The 19750-nt window shown below is 44.3% G+C and overlaps 1 protein-coding gene and 1 pseudogene across 1 annotated transcript; one reads left to right on the top strand and one right to left on the bottom strand.

Annotated features, from left to right (window-relative positions):
* Positions 1-6765: 6765 nt before the first annotated feature.
* On the top strand, positions 6766-7368 carry LOC117191630 (uncharacterized protein C6orf136 homolog). Its single transcript, XM_033396443.1, has one exon. The coding sequence runs from the start codon at positions 6766-6768 to the stop codon at positions 7366-7368; it is 603 nt and encodes a 200-aa protein (XP_033252334.1).
* Positions 7369-7381: 13 nt separating this feature from the next.
* On the bottom strand, positions 7382-9709 carry LOC117190321 (annotated as a pseudogene).
* Between the last annotated feature and the right edge of the window lie 10041 nt (positions 9710-19750).

Genomic DNA, 19750 nt, shown 5'->3' with positions numbered 1-19750 from the left:
GATATTCCGTCGAATATTACTAGCTAGGTAGATCTCTCAGTCCTGCCCACAAAATTTTATCCAATAAATTAATCAATTTTCTACTTGACTGGTTTGTTTTAAATACTTGACTTATTTTCTTGCTACGGCGATTGCTGTTTTTTTTTCCAACAACAATATAGCGTCTCGTTATGATGAAAAAACGAATTTGGCCCACTTAAGCCCCCTCTATTTAAATAGTTCACCTTCTTCAGGTAAATGGCAGAAAATATTAACGATTGTAAATTCTTCTTGTAGATTCAGGCCATCTTTCATCTGAAATTAAAAATAACAACGCTAACTTTCACCTGAACTGCGCTAAAATGATTAAAATTTCATTATTTTCGACCCCTTGGCTTATAATAGGTTAATAGTTCTCCGTCAAGGATTCGAAACAATATTTTCGATTTTGATATTCCGTCGAATATTACTAGCTATTAATTTAATTAAAAATAAGAATACAGACTCGTACCTAGTGAATGATATTCACAACATAATTAACCAATCAGACATTCAGAAACTTGACATTCTATGGGTCCCTGGTCACAAGGGTGTGGCCATCAACGAAAAGACTGACATAGCAGCAAAGGCTGCTACAAGTGAGGGGTTTACAATAAATATAAAATACAGCTACAAGGAGGCTCAAAGAGAAATTAGGAACTTTTTAGTATACAAATGGAATGAGGACTACAGGACGAAGTGTAGGACGAAGGGATCCAGCCTCATAGACATATTTCCAGACATACCCAGTAAACCCTGGCATTTTTCTCTTAAATGGAATGCTAAAAGCATCAAGCAAAGCACACATACGACAAAGTCTTCCAACAAAGAATCAAAGCAATTGACTCAAATATCATATATATATGTAAGATTAATAATAATGTATCGTTTATTAATAGTGTTTTTCGAAAAAGAGTACAAAGTGTATGATTTAAGATGTGCAATTAATGAGTCTGTTCTTCAGACTTTTTGTTCAACTTTCTGCTTCTACTTCCAACAACCGACTCCCGTATCGATAACCCCTTATCGGTTAGGTCTTTTAAACATCGGTTAAGTCTGGTTATATCGGTTAGGTCTTATCGATGGTATCTTAAGTTCAAATGTTAATTTAGATGGGATAGTGCTAACTGCTTGATACACTGTCCTTTACATTCGGCCCTCCTGCTCATCTTCATCTGTCCCAGATGATAATATATCATCGTTCTCTGAGACAAAACGCCATAGCTTCATATTGTCACTGCTCGTTGCTGTGATATTTGGCCCCTCGACTTGAGCAACCTTTCTGACGTCGTAGCGACCGTTCCGCTTTACCTTGGTGACTTCATATGGGCCTAGATACTCGCTGGCCAACTTGCATCCTGCGACGAACTGCGTCCTCTTGTACACCTCTTGCGCCTTCTCAATGTTTTGTTTCGCTTGGTCACGCAGTTCTTGGCGCTCGTTGTTAAACTGCGTAACCAACTCCTCGGTGAGCACCTCCAATAGTCGACTTTCAGCTTGTCTGTGCATCTTTGTCCCAAACATGACCTCGAATGGCGACGACTTCAACGTAGAATGCACATGCGAATTAATCGCCATCTGGACCTGTGGCACATGCTTGTACCACTTCGTTGACTCCTGAGCTGAGAGCATTGCGATGATACCCAAAACTGAACGGTTCATCCGCTCAATCTGACCGTTGCCTCTCGCCACACCTGTCGTTGTACACACATGTTCGACTTTGTTCTCGTTGAGAAACTCGCTGAATGCGTTGGATGTAACCGCTGCTCCTCTGTCGCTGACTATGCGCTTGGGAAAACCAAACACAAATGACCAATCTCTCAGCCTCTTCACAACTTCTTCGTGACCTGTTGACTTAGTTGGGAACAGCCACACAAACTTGGAGAATGCATCTACCACAGCAAAAATGTACTTGTATTGCTTGGCTGTCGCATCCATTGTTTCCAAATGATCAACGTGCAGCGTGTATAGTGGTGTGTCACCCTTGTCAATGCAATGAAGATAGCCTTCTTGTTTGCCCAACTTTTTGCTGAAAATTATACAACTGATGCAATTAGTAATCAACTTATTTACTTTCCGTTCAAGGTGCGGAATCCAGTATTGCTGCTGAACTGAGTGCATTGTCTTCGCTGTGGAGAAATGACCAACTTCATGCGATCCTTGAATGATTTCCCTTTCCATCAGCCTTGGAACCACCAATACGTCATTGCCATTTACAGATTTGAAGCGAAGACCTCCTTTAAGCTTGTAGTCTTGATATGGGTGCTGCTTCAGGATCTCAACTGTGGCTTTGATGAAATCGTCATCCTGCTGTGCTTTCTTTATCCGAGCTGTTAGCTCCGTCGTCACGAACATGCATGTTTGCGGAAAACGACTGAGACAGTCCACGTGTCTCATTCTGTCTCCTGGGCGGTGTACTGCTTTGAATGTTAAGTCCTCCATATACAGAATCCACTGGGAAACTTCTCTGGGTATATCTACTTTCGTTGTTGTCTGCTTAAACGCCGCACAGTCAGTGGCAAGATCAAATTTGATCCCCAACAGGTAGTGACGAAACTTCTTGAGTGCGAGGTATGCAGCTTTGACCTCCAAATAGTAACTGTGACGTTTGGACTCGGCTTGTGTAGTCTTTTTACTCCAATAGTAAATCGGGTGGAAATTGCCATCAGACTGCTGCAACAGAACTGCTCCGAAACCTTCTTTGGATGCATCCGTGTGGAGTTCCGTTGGCGCTTCTCGTGAGTATAAATGTAATACAGGTGCGATAACATGCAGATTCTTTAAGGTTTGTAGCGACTGTTGCTCTGCTTCGCCAATGTTGAAAACTGCTTCCTTCCTGAGTAGATTCGTGAGCGGCCGGGCAACTTGTGCATAGCCAGGGATGAACTTTCTGAAAAAGCCGGTGAGTCCCAGAAATGCTTGAGCTGCTTTGGGCGTAGCAAACCGACTGACAGCTGCTGTCTTCTCTTTGCCGGGCCAGATTCTCCCGTCCTCAATGATATGGCCCAGAAAGCTAATGCGTGGCTGCATGAAGCTACATTTCTTCCATTTGATCTTTAGGCCAAACTGCGCAGCTGTCTCCAGGACCAACTTTGTCTTCCTCATGCATACCTCGGGCGACGCGACGTAAACAATTATGTCGTCCATATAAAGCTGCATAATGTCAGAGTTGATTAATTCTTGAAAAATATAGCTTACGAACCGAATGAACGCAGCTGGCGAGTTCTTGAATCCGAAAGGCGCTTTATTAAACTCGAATAATCCCTCCTTTGTGACGAAGGCCGTATACGACTTGCTTTGCTCCTCCATAGGCACATGGAAAAATCCGTTTTCAAGGTCCATTATGGTAAACCACTTAGCCGACTGCAGCTTTTCCAAGACTTCCTCCATGATCGGGACTGGGAAGCAGTCCAGCAATACCATGCTGTTTAACTTCCTGTAGTCTACGCAAACTCTAAGTGTACCATCTTTTTTCTTCACGACGACAACTCTGCTCGCTACATTTGAAGACGACTTGCGCACGATTCCTTGCTCGATCCATTCTTCGACTTGCTTCTTTACGGCACTGGCTTCGTCTGTTGATAAACGACTCGGTGAGTGATTAAACGGCTTGATTACTCCGTCGGGAACTATCTTCAGTTGGATTGGAGACTGCTTTGCAACTTCTGTGGGCATTTGGTAACTGTTTCTTATCATCTGTTCAACGTCTTTTCGATATTGCGGCGGAGCTACAAAGGATGACTCTTCAGTTACATTATATATAAGAGCATGCTCATCTGTTGGCACAGGATCTGCGTCATGCTTCAAAAACGTGTATCCTTGCATATCAGCGACGAAACGGAACTTTTTAATGAAATCATGCCCCAAAAGTGCGTCGAAATCAATTTGGCTACTGGGGACTACTAAAAACTTCTGTGTGGTCAGCAACTTATCCACGGTAACTTCTGCATTAAAGTATCCAACAGGCTTTGTTGATATCTGACCCAGACCGCGCAACATAGTTGTGCACTTCAAAAGTTTAACGTTTTTCATGGTCTTCAACATACTCTCTTTGATTATGGTTACATCTGACCCTGTATCCACAAGACAGTCAACAACAATGCCGTTTATTTGAATTTTTTTCATGCGACTGCGATCCAAAATGACGCGAACTTTATCAACTTTATCAGCTTCATAAGGACAGTTACGCGAAATGTGACCATTCTGATTGCACTTAAAACACTTCGTTTCGGCTTTGCAGTCTTTGCGTTTGTGTTCTCCTGATCCACAGTTATAGCAATATTCTTTTTTACCGCTTTGCCCACTTTGCTGCTTGAAACTCGTTTTATGCTGTTCGTTATTGCCCTTCTTCTCCGATATGTTCAAACGATCATAGACATCGAACTCTTCTTTCAAGGCCCTGAAGGTCTTACAGCGATACATGGCATACTTATACTCGTTTCTTATGTCCAGACCGTTCACAATATGGCTTATAACAGCCGCGTGTTCAACATGTCCGACTGCTGCTATTTTTCTCATCTGCAGCAAGTACTCGTGCATCGACTCACTACTCTTCCTCTTTCTTTCTTGCAGCAGCTTATGAATGTCTGCACTGTTATAGCTACATGTGAATTCATCCAATAATACGTTCTTGAGTTCCTCATAGGTGCACACGCATTCAGCTTCAAGGAAAATCTTAGCTGCACCGGTCATTTTTCCTCTGGCCTGCACATACTTTTGCTTTTCAGTAAGCTCATATGCGTCGGCATTTTTTTCGAATATCTCAAACCATTTTTCTATGGGAACCGATTTTCCATCACAATCGCTCACAACTTTTGTAAAATTATCTGGAGCGATCTTCATTTCTCGTTGCTCATCGCAAAGCAGTTTCAAACTTAGCAACTTTATCATTTGATCAATCTTGTCATCAGTATTGTTTTCTGCATTTTCTAAATCTTCCATCTCGTTTGCACTCGGGCGCGACGTTCCTGGTACAGCTTCTTCCTTCTCTCTCTCTTTCCAGTGCAACGGCGGCGGTGTTTGCATCATTTTGCGGCTCTTTTCGACTTGTGTCTGTGTACCCGACGAGTGCTTTCCTTTTCTGTTTATAAGTGTGTATCACACACAACGTGTCTGTGCGTGTTTTTTCTGCTTGTGTACGTACTGCGCACGGACAAGGCGACGCTGCGGCGCGACAATGAATTTCACAATTTTCCAACCGAATTAAACGACCGATCTTTTATTAAACTCCGTGTCTACTGTTAGGCTCACAGAATTTGGATTGTTCAACTTAATGTTTATAGCCACCAACAACAACTTTACAACTTTATGTAGCTACAAACAACAACTTTAACAACTTTTCAACAATCCTCTTCTTGCATCAGCTTCTGCTTTCTTCTGTTTTTCTTTTTCACACACTCCGAGCTCTGTATTCGACGCGGACGAGCCCCCAAATGTAAGATTAATAATAATGTATCGTTTATTAAGAGTGTTTTTCGAAAAAGAGTACAAAGTGTATGATTTAAGATGTGCAATTAATGAGTCTGTTCTTCCGACTTTTTGTTCAACTTTCTGCTTCTACTTCCAACAACCGACTCCCGTATCGATAGCCCCTTATCGGTTAGATCTTTTAAACATCGGTTAAGTCTGGTTATATCGGTTAGGTCTTATCGATCTTATCGAGGTATCTTAAGTTCAAATGTTAATTTAGATGGGATAGTGCTAACTGCTTGATACACTGTCCTTTACATATATAATATCAATTATTAATCAAAAAAGAGCCGCTACATCTCAGAGAGCTGGCAATCTTCATCAAAACTGCTGACTTAAACTTTTGACCCCATTTTTCTTCATCATGTTATAAAGTAATTACTATTTATTTTCTAAAACAGTTAAGTAATTTTCCTCTTTTTTTTATATACCGACCTGTCAAACTCGCCAAACTACATCACCAGTTTCTGATCAATGTGGCTACAGTGCTACGATCAAAATTCCGATCATCCTTGAGATGATTTAAATCCAAAAAAAAACGAGGGGGAACGTTGTGATTTAAAAAATCTAGGTATTTCTGGTCGACATGAATTTTCTTTGGATCTATTTTTGTTAGGTATTACTCTACCACAACTGGGTGGCACGTTTTGGCACAAATAGTTCAACAGCTTTTCGACTGGTGCGACAATAATTTAGACTAGAGTGGTCTTGAAGTATCACATAAAAATATGGATACTTATTTCCATTATCCAACTATGATTCTAACGACGTTGGATCACTGAAACTACAAAAAAATAGTGTAAACTGTCTCCGAGTTCAGAAAGTTCCGTTGAGAAATCGCAAAAAAACTATCACATCACCTCACACTTTTATTGTACAAAATATTTATATCGATATACATATGACCATATGATTTTTCGATTCCAAATAAACTTGGTTACAACACGAGCACGTCTAAAAAAGATTAAAAACCCCACAATTTAAACGCTGAGTAAAACCAGATGAAGAATTTGAACGTGATATTTGAACGGCAGAGTGACGCTTAAAAGGAAGAAACATTTAACATATTACGGGAAATACAGTTACCAGAGTCCGGTAAAATCGTCAATGGTCCTTGTCAAAATGATGCGAAATTTTGGAATTTTATCAATGAGAAAGAGCAATTTGATACGCTTGTGGGGCTCCAAAGAACAGACGTGGGCTTCCACAATGCGATTATACTCTCCTTGCACAGGATCATATAACTACAATTGGCTAAAATGTGAAGGTAGTAGCGTAATGCAACCGAAACGAAGTTTTCACGAAAACAGTAATGTACAAACATCCGCCAAAGAGAAGGAAAATGTTCGAAAGCCTGAAGATCTGGAGCGAGCCTACGAAGTTCTGCGAACCACGCTTCCCAAACTCTTTGTTGAACCGCTGAACTATTCCATATACAGCCCAAACCTTATATTTCAGAACAATATTACCGGCAAGCACACAGTCGGTCTATACCACTTTGTTAAGCAAATTGCCATTCTTCGAACTGTGGGTCACCTAAAGTACGCCTACGTTATGTTTGAGGTTCTTAAAATTACAAAGCATCCCGACGATTACACCGTGCGCATAAGGTGGCGCGTGTGGGGCATATCCGGCCTGAAGGTGATGTTCCAGTTCTGGAAATACAAGGTGTGGCAATTGAAGGAAGTACTGAAGGATCAGGAGGCATGGTACGATAGATTTTCCATATGCTACTTGGGAGAAAGCGGTCTAATAGAAAAACACGTTGTTGATAAAGTTATGCCGGATGAGAGTCGAGAGTCTGTTGAAAATGCCTCTGCAATCACCCTGCCAACCGAGTCCCTGGCAGCGACAGCATCTCAGAAACTAAGCTGTCAATAAAACTGTAGCTAGATTTAAATGTTACTTATTTATTGCATTATTGCAATTATGCATTACATAATAAACAGCAACTGTGAAGATGTTTAGTAACTGCTTTTGATTTTTTTTTACAAAACCATATTCTTGTATTTGTTTTTAGGTCCTTATTGTTTGAATGCGTGTACGGAACCCTTTTTTATGTATTTATATGGACGCAATCGGCATCGTTTTGCAAATGCACTTATATAAGGCTTTTCCTTGGTGTATTCTATAGTCGTCTGCATTGAGCCTTCTGTCTCCAGAAAGATGTCAAAACTATAAATAGTTCGGAAAAGCTGAGCGTACAGAATACGATAATTTGCTTCCAGCTGTTGGGGTTGCAATGAGTTGGTCCAGTACTCCATCATCTACAAAATGGTATCAAAATAAGCTTATATATAACGCATGGAAGTCTGAACAAACTAACCTTGATAGCTGCATTATTCTGCGATGTACGGCGACCGTTCCAATGCACACTCAATATCCAGAGTGGCATTTCCAATGGATAATTACTCGGTATTCGAATGAAACACTCCATTTTGGCAGAGCCACGAACAATCACAGCACGATAGGAATTGTATGTTATGCTCTTATCATCCGGAGAAATGTTTAGTACGTCTGAATTTTGGGCTAGGAATTCCTCGAGAGTGATCGCCGTCCACTGCACTAAGCTGCAAGACAAGGCCGCAGGATAGACATTTTCTTTTAGTGCATACAAATCGATGTCCTTGTTAGCAGACCACGTATTTGCTGACTTAGATTTAACCAATAGTTCCAGCGCCGTGTAATGCGAGCTATGGTCTCCCGCATGCTTTTATTCAAGTTCAGCTCATGCTTATACAACATCGAGCTGTTGACTGTTGGTATAGAGCATATACTTCGTAACCAACAGTATGCTTTTCCAAAGTCCTTAGACTCCAGATATTGTATACATTCCTCTGGTGTCAGATCCTTATTCTGTAACTAACGCAAATATATAATTTTATGATTCATAGATATATATAGGAAAATTATAGCTTGTTGCTTGTCTTACATCGTATTGAATACCGGGTATAGGTATTTCATTACCCAAATCGTTTGCAAACAAATGCCGAAGGAGATGCTGAACGAAATTAGTATCCCTAAAAACATGAAAATGTTTTAAAATATAGTTGCTGCTAAAGCAATTCACTCGCTAAAACTTACCCTTGATGGTTTGTATTATTGGAAATGCTCAATTGGGGCCATGCTGTCGCACATTTAATTTGTTCGAAATAGCGAATAATCAACACCAGTTGAATCGAGCTAGCAGAACCAAGCTAGAGACCGTTCAAACGTTAAGGTATTTTTCTATAGTCGTATGTTTTGGTTTAATCTTACCGTGATGCGAATGTGCAGAGGATGAGGACTTAATTCTTTGTTCAAAGGATTTTCCTCAGGCTTTCCCGACAATTCAATGTCCCTTTCAGAGTAGTCGCGCCTTGCTTTTGGGTTTTGCTTTAGGTTTGTCAACTCCTGCATCTGAGCTTCACTTTTATATCCTACCACTTCAACATTGAATGATGGCTCATCGCTCGCACGTTGAAGGCATTGCAGGTTGATGAATAATATATAAAGAGGCTTGGGCAGATATTTGACCACAGCACTAAGCTTCAATTCAACATCAAGAGAAAGCTGCAGTGCATCATGCAGCGGTTTCGTAGCACTCTTTAGGGTGCGTAGAGCTGGCGCGAACGAAACGTACCTATTATGTTGTTTAAGATTCTCTTGTTGCAGCTCCTTTTTGGAGTTCTTCAATGAGCTTTTCTGTTCATCCAGGTCTTTATTTAAACGCAGTTCACACTCTAAGCGCTGCAAATGCTTGTAGTGCTTCGATTCTGGTTTCACTTTACTATCTTCAATTCCCGGCAATTTGGTAAAATACTCAGTGTCTGAGAGCAGGACCAACTTGGAGTCACGACTCTGGAATTTCTCGCAACGCACGATGTCCTTTTTCAAGTGGCTCACTTCGTACAGAAGATTTTGCAATTGCAACCGACTTATGTCCACTTTACATTTTTCTAAGTGTAAGTTATCCCGTCCAGACTTTATTTTCTGTTTAACTTCTCGATTTGCATGCTTTAATGCAACAAATTTCAATGCCGCCGCAGTTCGCAATGTGTCTGAGTTCTGCCCCTGCATACAAAAATAATGAAAATAAGGAACCAACGACTTTGCAGCTTGTTAACACTTACGCTCTTTTTTACTTTTAATATTTCCCCGATGATATCTTCCAGCTGCTGAAACTGCGTATTTAAAATAGCCTCCATTTCACTTAATAATATATTTATTCGGAAGCTAAACAAAAGTGTGCCGCGGATTGATTGTTAAAATATAATGTCCGACCATCAGAAATATACCCAAATATACCATAGATATACCGACGAACTCAAGTTCTATTGTGCTATTCCCCGTTTTTGATATTCCGTCGAATATTACTAGCTAGGTAGATCTCTCAGTCCTGCCCACATAATTTTATCCAATAAATTAATCAATTTTCTACTTGACTGGTTTGTTTTAAATACTTGACTTATTTTCTTGCTACGGCGATTGCTGTTTTTTTTTCCAACAACAATATAGCGTCTCGTTATGATGAAAAAACGAATTTAGCCCACTTAAGCCCCCTCTATTTAAATAGTTCACCTTCTTCAGGTAAATGGCAGAAAATATTAACGATTGTAAATTCTTCTTGTAGATTCAGGCCATCTTTCATCTGAAATTAAAAATAACAACGCTAACTTTCACCTGAACTGCGCTAAAATGATTAAAATTTCATTATTTTCGGCCCCTTGGCTTATAATAGGTTAATTGTTCTCCGTCAAGGATTCGAAACAATATTTTCGATTTTGATATTCCGTCGAATATTACTAGCTATTAATTTAATTAAAAATAAGAATACAGACTCGTACCTAGTGAATGATATTCACAACATAATTAACCAATCAGACATTCAGAAACTTGACATTCTATGGGTCCCTGGTCACAAGGGTGTGGCCATCAACGAAAAGACTGACATAGCAGCAAAGGCTGCTACAAGTGATATTTATTTACAATAAATATAAAATACAGCTACAAGGAGGCTCAAAGAGAAATTAGGAACTTTTTAGTATACAAATGGAATGAGGACTACAGGACGAAGTGTAGGACGAAGGGATCCAGCCTCATAGACATATTTCCAGACATAAATAGAAATAATTAATATAATAAATATAAATAAGTTACATATAGATATAATATGGACGGACTTAAATTAGGGGATTAACATATACATATAAATGAAGACGTCTAACAAAAATAAATAATGGGAGTAAATAAGTTAATTGATGATTTTTTGTTCTCTCTAAATGGGCGAGGGACTCGCTCTACGTGGCCAGGATTGTGTCTTCGAGCCTAGCAAAACCAAGCCAGGATGGCGGAGCTGTGACCTATTCCTCTTACGCTTCTTGGGTCTCTTTCCCGTCCCGCTAGTCCTGGTTCCTGGTCTCTCACTGATCTGGATCCCCTGGAATCACAGATTTATTTATCATTTTTTTCTTTCCTCCTCACCGCTTCTATGGGATATCACCTATCGATATCTTCGCATGCAACACCTAGCGAAAATTCGAGCGACCATGGCCGCGGAGAATTATTCGCAAACAGCGAAGAGTTACACGTTTCCCTAAAACTGCTGGCCTTCCCGGACATTACGGTGCCTAGGATCTTGCAGCGCCCAACGTAGGCTTACACCCACTGATCGGATATTCCCTACGTGAGTGCGTTTCCCTTGTTTCTGACTCAGTCTGAAGTTTTCGCTACAATTTTAGGTCTTTGGCGTGAAAAATCCCCACCGGCCTCCCCGACAGATCCTCCAGCTCGTAGGCGTTATTCCCTACTGGACGTACGACTCTGCATTTTAGGAATTTCCGGGCGAACTTGGCGTTGTAGCTTTTGCCAAAGTCGCTGAGGGTGAAGTTGCGCCTGTAGACTTCTTGGCCAGGTCTGGCGAAAAAGACTCGGGCCCGTTTGTTGTATCGCTGGCTGCTCCGCTCATACGCTTGGTGTAGGCTGCGTTTAATTTTCTCGCGAATGAGGTGTCGCTTATCCGCGGGATCTAATGCGTGCACTTCATGTTCCGTCAAAGACTGCAGCTTCCTCGCCAGCTTATAGCAGTTCCCATTCAGAAACATCTGTTGTCCAAATACAGCGAAAAACGGCGTTACGCCTGTGGCTTCGTGCACCGAGTCACGGATTGAAACTTCGATCTCCGGTAGGTAGATGTCCCAGTCTCTGTGATCCTTTTCCAAATACGTCCTTATTGCAGCGAGTATCGTCCGATTTACTCTCTCGGCTGCATTGCTTTGCGGCGAGTAGACTGCTGTGCGCATGTGTCGGATCCCGAAGCCGCTGACCATGTCCATGAACGCCTTCGATAGGAACTGCTTTCCGTTGTCGGAGTGGATCACCTCTGGCACCCCGAACTTGTAGAATACCTCTTGCACCAGGAATTGAACGACGTTCGCAGCGGTCGCCTCTCTCATCGCCTTCAAGAAGGTAAATTTTGAAAAGTGGTCTACGACGACGAAAATCCAGGCCTGTCCCCTTTTTGACCTGGGATACTTTCCCAGGAAGTCTAAGCCATTCCAAAAGCCTCTCCGTGACCACTTCCTGACCGATCCCGAATTGGCTACGGTAATTGGGAGCTTTGGATTCCTTGCATTCGGTGCAGCTTCGGACGTATTCCCGCACTTAGTAGTGCCTTTTTAACCTATGCAAGGTCTTCTTCATTCCACCGTGTCCAGCTGTGTGGTCTTCGTGGGCCTTCGCGATGAGGGTTTTCGTCAGTGCCGCGGGAATTGAACCTTCCACTTGGTCGTCGATTTGCGCGAAGCCCATTCGCTTGAATACCAGGTCCCCGTCTATTCGCAGGTCAGGCAATAATTCTTTGTTCCTGCAGATTTCTCCTTTCAACTCCTGGTATTCCGTTGATTTGAATTCCGTCGTCTGGAATCCGAGGATTTCCGTTGGGTCTAGAACCACCTCCTCGATGCAGCGCGATAGTGTATCCGCCACTATATTTTCGACTCCCTTGCGGTGTTCGATCTCGAAGTCGAACCTCTGCAGCCGCAATGACCATCTCGCTAGACGCCCATTCAGGTCCTTGAGTGACATTAGCCATTTAAGGCTGGCGTGGTCAGTGATTACCGTGAACGGCATCAATTCCACATATGGCCTGAATCTTTCAATCGCCAATACCGCAGCTAAGCATTCTTTCTCCGTTACCGAATAATTTATTTGATGTTTGTTTAGCTTGGAAGAAAAAGAAGAAGAAAAAGCCACTGGGCGCTCTGCTTTGTCATCATCCAGCTGAAAAAGCACTGCTCCCACTCCAAAATTTGAGGCGTCGCACTGGATGTAGAAATGGCGTTTAAAGTCGGCATGGACTAATACAGGAGCCGTGGTGAGTGCCTTCTTCAGGGATTCTATGGCCGCCCTCGCTTCCGTTGGCAAGGAAAACTTCCCGCGCGGATGCTTCTTCAGAGCATCTGTTAACGGTACCGCGATGGTGGCGAAGTCCTTGATGAAGCGCCTATCCCATCCTGCGGTTCCTATGAAGCTCAGTAGCTCCTTTACTGAACTCGGGCTCGGGATCTTTTGTATAGCCACAACCCTATCGGGATCCATTTGCAGCGTGCCGCCTCCGATGATAAACCCCAGGTATTTCAGCGACTTAAAGCAGAATTTGGATTTTTTTAGACCTATCGTCAAATTCGCTCTTTTCAGGCACTGGGCCACCAATCGCAGATATCGCAGATGCGTCTGGAAATCCGGGGCTATCACCAAAAGATCGTCCAAATAAACGAAAACGTTTGATCTGAGCTGAGTCAGGATTACCTTATCCATCACTCTGCATAACCTCTGGGCAGCGTTACACAGACCGAAGGGCATCATCACGAATTGATACAGCGGACGGCCTGCAACGGTAAATGCGGTGCACTTCCGGCTTTCTGGGTCCAATTTAATTTGCCAGAATGCGAATTTGAGGTCGACGCTGGAAATGTAATATGTCTGGTCAATCCTGGATAGTATACCCTCGATGCTAGGAAGAGGGTAAGCATCTTTTACGGTGAGCTGATTCAGTTTCCGCGCGTCCAAACAGAATCTATTTTTGTTTGGCTTTCGCACCACCGTCGTCCGATTGCTCCATGGACTATCGCTGACCTCGATCACTCCTAGTTCCAGCATTTTATCCACCTCGGTCCAGATCACCTCCTGCATCGCTGGGGATTGAGGGTAATGCCGATCTTTAAATGGTTCTGCGCCCTCGATCAACTGGATCCGATGCTGCTCTACCGTCGTTGTTCCTAATGCGGCATCCTCATAGGTCAGAAACTCCTTCTTTACCTTCTCCAGCTCTTCGGTCTCCGTGTCTTCCAGGGTCCAAGCTTCCACCTCCACGTCCTCCTGGCGATGTTCGGCGTACTGGCTGATTTGTGACATTTGGATCTCACCTACTTGGGCCTCGCTGGATCGACTGGGCTCTTCTCCGAGGACTGTGGGAGCCAGCGCGAAGGATCTCCAGAAATCAATACCCAGGTACATGGCTTGCTCTAGGTACGGGCATACGTAAAACAAGATCTCTTTATTCGTTCCGTTATATCCTACGCAGAGTTTGGTTTTGCCGACTATGGACCTGTCTTCTCCAGAGGCTGTCTTGATGATCGAGACATAATTGTCCATTTCCACCTCGAGGTCGGCAAGGAGTTCACGGCTGCCCTTTCCTAAGACACTAACGGATGCCCCAGTATCTAGGAGTCCAGCAATCCGATGTCCTCTTATCTGCACTTCGGCAAATACTCTGGGATCGCGTCCTGCTCCTCGTCTGACTGCCTCGGCTACCACTTTGCGAGTCTATCGCCTTTCCTTAAATCTGGAACGGGCCTTTTGGAGTCTACGACTGACACCGCGCATCCCCTCCAGCTGCCTGTCATCAAAGATCTGGTTTTGAATTTGTATGTATCTCCTCATCCTCTCTTCGGCCGGTATGAACTTCAAACTATTTTTATTAAATTTATTCGGGCTATTATTCTTAATTTCTATATTGATTAGTGGACCATCGTTCATTTCTTCGCGGGCTTCTGTCCCGAGCGCTGATCTCCCGCTTTCATCATGCCCGATCGTGCGTTTCCCGAGCAATTTGGACACGTTGGAGTAAAAATTTCTCGCTTTCCGCAGCGGTAACAAAATATTTTGCGTTCCTTCGCCACGCAGTCTCGGAACCCGTGGTCGAACTGGCCGCAATTCCAACAACACAGCCTGGGTTTGTTCGCCAGGTGAGTTTCTTCTACTATCCTTGCTTCGTCTTCATCCAGAAACTCCGTTTCCGGCTCTAGCTCCTCCACTCGCTTCCCGGCTGAATGGAATTTCGTCGCAGGACGGAACGTCGACTTCTGCTCGCGTCCGCGAAAGTGGTACTCCACTTCCAGGCACTCTTCCCTCAGCTGCTCCACGTTTCGGACTCGGATCGCGTAAGCGTAGCGGGCGATCTCGTCATCGAGTCCCTTCTTCAAGACTCGGACCATTTCGGACTCAACCAAAGGTGTGGTGAGTCTAGCTGCCAGCCTGCGCATCGCTCTAAAGTACTCTTCCACAGATTCGCCAGATTGTTGTCGTCGCTCATGCAAGGTGCGTAGCCGCTCGAACTCGCCACCCACTGCTCGGAACCGGGACACCAACTCGTCCTTCAAATCCTCCCATACTTCCGGAGGCCGTTCTCGGACAAATTGCCAATACCACTCCGCCGCTTGTCCTTTGACGAGATGGTGAAAGTTGTCAAGGACCTCGTCCCACGACCGTCGGTTCTGCCTACGGAGGAACTCGACCCTGAACACGAAGTCCTGCACCGTCATCTTATTTGGGTCTCCGTCGAAGTGGATTTCCCATTTGTCGACGCGTCCCCATCTCGCTCCTCTCCAATCGTCTCTCCTTTCAAATGGTGGCAGATCTGTTGGACCTCCGCCGTCTCCTGATGTCTCCCGTCTCTGCCTTCCAGCACCTGGATCCAGGTCCGCCTCGCCTATTCCTCGGCGCCAGTTCTGGCTCAACCTCGCCGGCTTCCTTGGAGGCGACTGGGAATTCCATGCGTCATCGTCCTTGGACCTTTTGGGAATGGTCCCTGTGTTCGGCTTCTGCCTGAGGTGAGCTAGAGGCTGCTGATCGCCATTATTATCCTTGATTTCATTCCGGTCTCTTTCCAATGTCAGGTGTTGGATCAATTCCACGTTCTGGCGCAGAGGCGCCATCACCTCTGTTATGGCCCCCATCAGCTCCATAAAGCCGCGACGGATCTCCTCCTGCAGCGTCTTACTCAGGGTATCTGCCATGCTGCGTCTCCACGTCTCCTGTGCTTGCGCTATGGCGACATTTACTCCTGAGAGAATCTCGGAGGGCAGTGCGTTGGATTGGCCTGGAAAATTCCAGCTGTCGTCTCCACGCCCCTCAGCGCCCTGTGTGTCACCGCCTTGCATCTTTCCTTGGAGGTTACCTGGTGGAGGAGTCCTGCGGGTCATTTTCTGTTTAGACCGCAAGTTGTACGCGCTCATCAACTTGGCCCTATATTTCCCTACCTCGAACTATCCTACTTATCTTTTTATTCACTACACTTATCTATTCTTCTTTCAGAACAATCGCCTAAACACTACCTATAACCAAAGACTATACAATACCAAGATGTTGCATGAGGAACAAATGCTTTTTATACCCGATACTCAAAATGAGTATTGGGGTATATTAGATTTGTGGTAAAAGTGGATGTGTGTAACGTCCAGAAGGAATCGTTTCCGACCCCATAAAGTATATATATTCTTGATCAGCATCAATAGCCGAGTCGATTGAGCCATGTCTGTCTGTCCGTCTGTCCGTCCGTCCGTCCGTCCGTCCGTCCCCTTCAGCGCCTAGTGCTCAAAGACTATAAGAGCTAGAGCAACGATGTTTTGGATCCAGACTTCTGTGATATGTCACTGCTACAAAAATATTTCAAAACTTCGCCCCGCCCACTTCCGCCCCCACAAAGGACGAAATTCTGTGGCATCCACATTTTTAAAGATACGATAAACCCAAAAACGCAGAATCGGCGAGGATGACCATATCTTCTACAGTGCGAAATCTGAACCAGATCGTATAATGATTATAGCCAGAATCAAGAAAACAATTTCATTCTTTCTCGCTCTGTCTCTCTCTAACACACAGGTTTCATGGTCGGTTTTGTCAATTGCAAAATATGAGTTCAAGGATCTCAGAACCTATAAGAGCCAGAGCAACCAAATTTGGTATCCACACTCCTGTGATATCGGACCTTGACCGTTTCGTGTCCAAATTTCGCCACACCCCCTTCCGCCCCGCAAAGGACAAAAATCTGGGGCATCCACAAATCTCAGAGACTATTAAAGCTAGAGTAACCAAATTTGGTATCCGCACTTCTGTTAGATCTCACTATAAAACGTATATCTCAGAATTTCGCCCCACCCCCTTCCGCCCCCACAAAAGACGAAAATCTGTTGCATCCACAATATTGCACATTCGAGAAAACTAAAAACGCAGAATCATAGATAATGACCATATCTATCAGATTGCTGAATCTGGATCAGATCGGATCATTTTTGTAGCCAAAAGCAAGAAATCAATTTTCAGTGGCTACGCAGCGCCCGACGTCACGCTCAGACTGATTTTCTGTCTCTCTCGCACGCACTCTTTGTCGTGTGGTTCAATATTAGCGGCGTCTGCCGCAGGAGAGCCATACTGACTTAGTATCGGGTATAACTGTAGAGTTGCGGTGTCCGCAGCAACTCACAACGTTCCACCTCGTTCAATTTCCGTTTGACGCTTCATGGTACGGGCGCGCGGGGCTAGTACTTCAATTCTCTTTTACGCTACCTTCGCCTCCGAAATGCTATTCGGCTTCTTCAATGCCTCGGTCAGCGTCGAGTCGGTGTGAAAGCATGTCAGTGTCTGCGTGCCGAAACCGTAGGGCAGCGTGGTCGCTGATGTCTTTGGCGCGGCACAGTGGGGACTCAGCCGAAATTGTCAAAAAATTGTATGAGTGCTTTAGATAAATTTAATGTATGCATCTAATAGATAATTTTCCAATCGAATTTTCAAGATAGTTTTAGTTTAGGAGATATAAGCACTCAAAGTTTACCATTTTTTCAGGGTGCAAAGACATCGGCGATCGGCGACCACCGCTTCGACAGTGCTGAGGCTCGAATTAGAGTCCAGAATTATTTCGTTGCTGGTGAAGGCATTGCCGAACAGACGAAACCGATGGGCAGCGGGGTCGCGGTAGAGACGAAGTACAGGCGAAAAGGGAATTGAACCCCGCGCGCTCCCTCGTGCCTTTTGGGTCCTAATGTTAGGACCCGCCATAGAACAGCTTTTTGGTCGCTCATGCAACATCTTGGTATTGTATAGTCTTTGCTATAACGCTAACTCACTGATCTTCAGCACAAAAACACTTAATACGGCAAAACAATAATAAGGGGGAAAGAAACCACAACTACTACTAGGGCCAACTCCGCACATGGTGTTCTCCGTCTTTTCCTGTCCAACGTCTAGAACTTTGCGAGCGCTGTTGAGTCCTCTAATCTTCCTTGGAAGATTAAGAGTCAAGGGCGCTCACTTCCCTACAGTCGCTGTTTCCGCCTACTTCCCTACTGAATGCCCGTTGCGGGATGTTGTAGCTGCTCCGAGTGCAACGCGTGGCCGACTTCTGTCCCCACGGGCCACTCAGAACAAAAATCTCATTGAGAATCTACCCTCCCGACTGCATCCAGCGGTAAGCAGGGGAAGCGAAAAACAGAAATCTTTCTGGCCATATCCTAACTTCGGGTATTTCTTTTTTCTTCTTCAGGTTCTCATTTTGCACACCAGGCACCGGGCCGGTTGCTAACTGGCTTGTGGATTCTCCTCTGCCAGTGCCAAACCAAATACCCTCTTGAGATTTCCTGCTTCCCGTTGTCAGATAAGTGCCGAATCATCAAACACCAAAAAAAACTTTTTACTTTGTGGATTTTCTTTGCATCCTCAGATCCCTCAGCGCCGTGCTTCTGTGAGCCAACTCGTCGAGTCCCTCACAGGCCACCGGAACACCGATGAACCCCAGATTGCAAAATACCACTCGAGATCTATCTTCTCTGCTGGATATTTATACTTTCTTCGACGTCTGTGTGATTCGCATCCGTACTCTCCCTCTTTGATGGTAGAGCCAGGACTGCGAGTCCAGTTCCCTGTCTCAAATTGGGCGCCATTATTGTTACGAACCTTTGTTTTCTTCGGGGCAAGGCCGGCTAGCCAGTCATCCCAGGGCTGGGTACTTCCCAAGCCCTCAGGTCGCACAATATACGAACTAATTGGACATCTCGAACAAATTGAAACAACAAAAGTAACCGACAAAAAAAACTGCAAACGGACTCTACTCGACAAACAACATTACAGTAACTTCCTTCAACACAGACGTGGACCAGGTCGAGGTGTCGATGTTTTTACCCTCCCTACCTGAGATCTAAATAACAACGTTTTGGATCTCCCTGCCAAGTGCAGCCTTACCCTCTCGTTGCTGTGGCTCCTCTTCCCCCATATGAAACGCTTAGCAATTCATTTTCTTCGTTATAATTTTCACTTCAATTTCCTAATTTTACACGGTATCATCGCTACACTAAGCCTGCCTATTCATACCCCCCTCATCTTATCACTACGGGCGGTTAATAAATAAATAGATAAATAGAAATAATTAATATAATAAATATAAATAAGTTACATATTGTTCAGGCCAGCAGCAGACGATTGCCGCGCACTGTGCCAACTTCGTGCGCTCCGGTCTCAACTCGCTCTCGCGCGCTCATAGGGTCGCTCGGGAGACTTTACGACCCACGATCCACCCGGCGCTCAAGCCATCATGGAGCATAGATCGTAAGGCCTAGTTTTAGTTACGTTTCCCACCCCGCTACAAGCTGTCGTCGTGCACATACGCGCACCTACAGTCCACATACATATATACCGAAATACAAGGAACATATTTATTGGAACAACTCTGACTTCTTCTTTTGGACATTTTCCCACTCGTCGCTGGAAAGCCGCTCCGGTGATCCGCCCTCCTACAAACATTGGTCCTTCGAGCCGGATCTTCGCCTTCCCCATAAGGAGAAGCTTACCCCAGCCAGCATCGGCGGATCGCTCTAAGTTCAAGATAAATAAGCCCAACACCAGTGCAGTGATTTTGTGCGAGTTTTCCATCCCAGTCCGAGTACCCGTGGCATACATATGTACATACATATGTATTCATTTCTCGCTCTAGCTCCAAATTAAACCATACTTC

This window comes from Drosophila miranda (assembly GCF_003369915.1).
Source record: "Drosophila miranda strain MSH22 chromosome Y unlocalized genomic scaffold, D.miranda_PacBio2.1 Contig_Y1_pilon, whole genome shotgun sequence".
Taxonomy (NCBI): Eukaryota; Metazoa; Arthropoda; class Insecta; order Diptera; family Drosophilidae; genus Drosophila; species Drosophila miranda.
The sequence above is the reverse complement of the archived record's forward strand: the minus strand, read 5'-3'. Positions and strand labels throughout refer to the sequence as shown.

What these genes read in the sequence shown, in the direction of transcription:
- LOC117191630 (XM_033396443.1), top strand. Translation starts at nt 6,766, where the DNA reads ATGCAACCGAAACGAAGTTTTCACGAAAACAGTAATGTACAAACATCC.